The 2,808-nt window shown below is 57.9% G+C and overlaps 1 protein-coding gene across 1 annotated transcript; it reads left to right on the top strand.

Annotated features, from left to right (window-relative positions):
* On the top strand, positions 1–2,808 carry BKCO1_9000178 (aconitase family protein; the record flags this gene model as incomplete). The annotated part of the gene is made up of 7 exons (XM_020279823.1): positions 1–106; positions 154–767; positions 815–1,174; positions 1,225–1,765; positions 1,815–2,152; positions 2,206–2,383; positions 2,441–2,808. 7 exons carry the CDS (start codon positions 1–3, stop codon positions 2,806–2,808), a joined length of 2,505 nt encoding a protein of 834 aa, XP_020133167.1.

Genomic DNA, 2,808 nt, shown 5'->3' with positions numbered 1-2,808 from the left:
ATGATCGTCAAAGAGAGCGCGCCATACGCCTTCGCGCAGCGCATGCTGCAGACGCTGAACGAGGCCCGCAAAATCGAGCTCGACGGCGCCGAATTCTCCTCCCCAGGTACGCAGACCGCAGCAGCCCGACCGGCCGCAGCTGACCCAGCAAAGACCGCTTCCACGACACGTTCAGCGGCGCCGCCCAGCTCCTCTCCAGCATCTGCGCCGCACTGGGGCGCCAGGGCAAAGCGGCGGACGAGCGGGTCATGCGCCACATCCTCGACCTCTCGACCAGCGACACCGAACTGGGCGGACTGGGTCTCTCCGGCAAGACGTGGGAAGGGACGGACGAGGCCACGCTGCAGGAGATCGGGTTCTTGACGGATGCGTGGCTGGCCGCGGCCGACGCGCAAGCAGCCGCAAGACGCCTGCCAGAGCCGGTGCGGCAGCCCCGCCCTGCGAGCAGGAGACGCATGAATCTCGCCGAGAAGATCCTGGCGCACCATGCGTTCGCGGTTCCGCGCGCCGAGGGTGTCGAGGCTGGTGATCTGCTGCGCGTGTCTGTGGACTGGGTCATTGCGAGCGAGCTGTCCTGGGTGGGCATGCGGCACAGCATGACCAGTCTGGGCATGAAGCCGACGGCGTGGAGGAACGATCGCTTCTGGCTGGCTGGAGACCACGCCGTCGATCCGCGGACGTACAAGGAGGAGCGCGTGCAGGAGCTGATCAGGCTGTTGCAAAGCGCGAAGCAGGACTTGAAAATGACGGAGAATCAGGGCTCCAACGTAAGGCATTCCTGGCCACGTCCGCACGCGTGCTGACGGGAGAACAGTATACCATCCTGCACACCGAGTTTGTCCGCGAGAGAGCCGAGCCCGGAATGCTGGTGCTGGGCTCTGACTCCCACACATGCTCCGCTGGTGCTGTCAGCTCGTTGGCTGTTGGCCTTGGCGCAGGCGACGTAATGGCGGGCCTTGCTACAGGCGAGACGTGGTTCAAGGTGCCAGAGTCCATCAGGATCAACTTTACTGGTGAGCCGGCGTGGTACATCCGGGGAAAGGACGTCATTCTGTCCATCCTGAAGCAACTCAAAAGAAACACATATGCCGCCGAGCGCATAGTCGAGTTTGGAGGTCCTGGTGCCAAGTTTGTTTCCTGTGATGCGCGATTTGCCATCTCGAACATGTGCACGGTAAGGCACCGTTTCCCCCCCAATGCACCAGCTGGCTGACGACGAAGCAGGAGCTCGGTGCTATCTCAGGGATATTCGAACCCGATGAAATCACACAAGAATTTGTCAATGGGCGGAAACGGAAGATGTACAAGTCCGAATCACTCTACTTCCGGCCCGACCAAGGCGCATCTTACGCGGCTACTTTCGAAATCAACCTCAGCGAGGTGGAATCATACATTGCCATTTATCCTTCGCCTGACCAGGTCTGCCCGGTCACAGAGCGCCTTGGGATGAGGTTCGATGGATGTTTCATTGGAGCCTGCACGACCACCGAGGAGGATCTTGTTCTGGCTGCTTTGGTCCTCGAAGCGGGCCTGCACCGAGGATTCACCCCAGTGAAACACGGCAAACGTGTCGTTGTCCCAGGCAGCCTCCCAATTGTCAGGAACTTGAGGAAGCTCGGTCTTTTGGACATTTACTCCAAATGTGGCTACGAGCAGCCTGCGCCTGGATGCAGTCTTTGTCTCGGAATAGGTGCAGATGTTGCAGAAGCCGGCTCACACTGGCTGTCATCCCAGAACAGGAACTTCAAAAACCGCATGGGAAGAGGTAAGTGCACTGCGCTTGCGTTTTATATCTGTTAACACTGTTATTGCAGGTGCTGTCGGAAACATCTGCTCGGCTGCCACGGTTGCCGCTTCGTCGTTCAGCATGACCTTGACAGATCCACGCGATCTGCTCATGGACGTGTCGGAGACCAAATACAACGACTACCTAGACCAATGCAAGTCGTGGAGAAACGGCTCCGCTAGTAGGACCGAGGTGGAGGTGGAGGAGGTTCACTACGTGGAACCCTGTCTCCTCACCGGACCTACGCCGGTAAATGATGACAATGCAGCTTTCTCAGATGGCATCGAAAGGGACGGGCCGGACCAATCCCTGCCGAACATCCAGGGCAACGTTTACAAGCTCGGTGATTACGTTGACACGGACGCCGTAAGTTCCTTGATCGGCAGCTCTCGTTTTCTTTGGCTACTAACAAAATCCAGATCATTCCAGCCCCTGCCTGCGTTGGCAATCCCACGGACGACATGCTGGGCTCACATTGCTTCGAAGTCACCAACTCCGACTTCCGTGATCATGTGAAGGCTGGCTACACGGTCGTTGTTGGTGGAAAGGCCTTTGGCTGCGGGTCATCCCGTGAAGAAGCTCCCAGAGCGCTCAAAGGTCGGCTTCCCTCGTCGTTCCGTGTTGTTCATTATTTCTGACGCCGTGTTCCATCAGGCGTCGGAGTTCAGTGCGTCATTGCGCGATCATTCGCCTTCATCTTTGCCCGTAACATGCCAAACATCGGCATGCTGGCCATCACAATCGCAGATGAAGCCTTCTACGAAGCCGCAAAACATGGGGAAGCGGTCAATGTTGATGTCCAGAGCCGTTTGGTTCGGGTAGGGGACAAGGAGTTCGCGTTCTGTTTGGATGACATGGAGTTGAAGCTCATCCGGAACCGAGGGCTTGCGTCTTCGTACCAGAAATTTGGAAACGAGGTGTTTGAAGCACTGTGTCGGAAGGATTCCTCCACGCCGGTCTCAGTCCTGGCCGAAGTCACTCTGCAGGATGGGAATGAGACGAGAGACGGGATGGATTGGTGA

This window comes from Diplodia corticola, assembly GCF_001883845.1.
Source record: "Diplodia corticola strain CBS 112549 chromosome Unknown scaffold9, whole genome shotgun sequence".
NCBI classification, from domain to species: domain Eukaryota; kingdom Fungi; phylum Ascomycota; class Dothideomycetes; order Botryosphaeriales; family Botryosphaeriaceae; genus Diplodia; species Diplodia corticola.
This window is presented reverse-complemented; position numbering and strand designations above follow the sequence as displayed.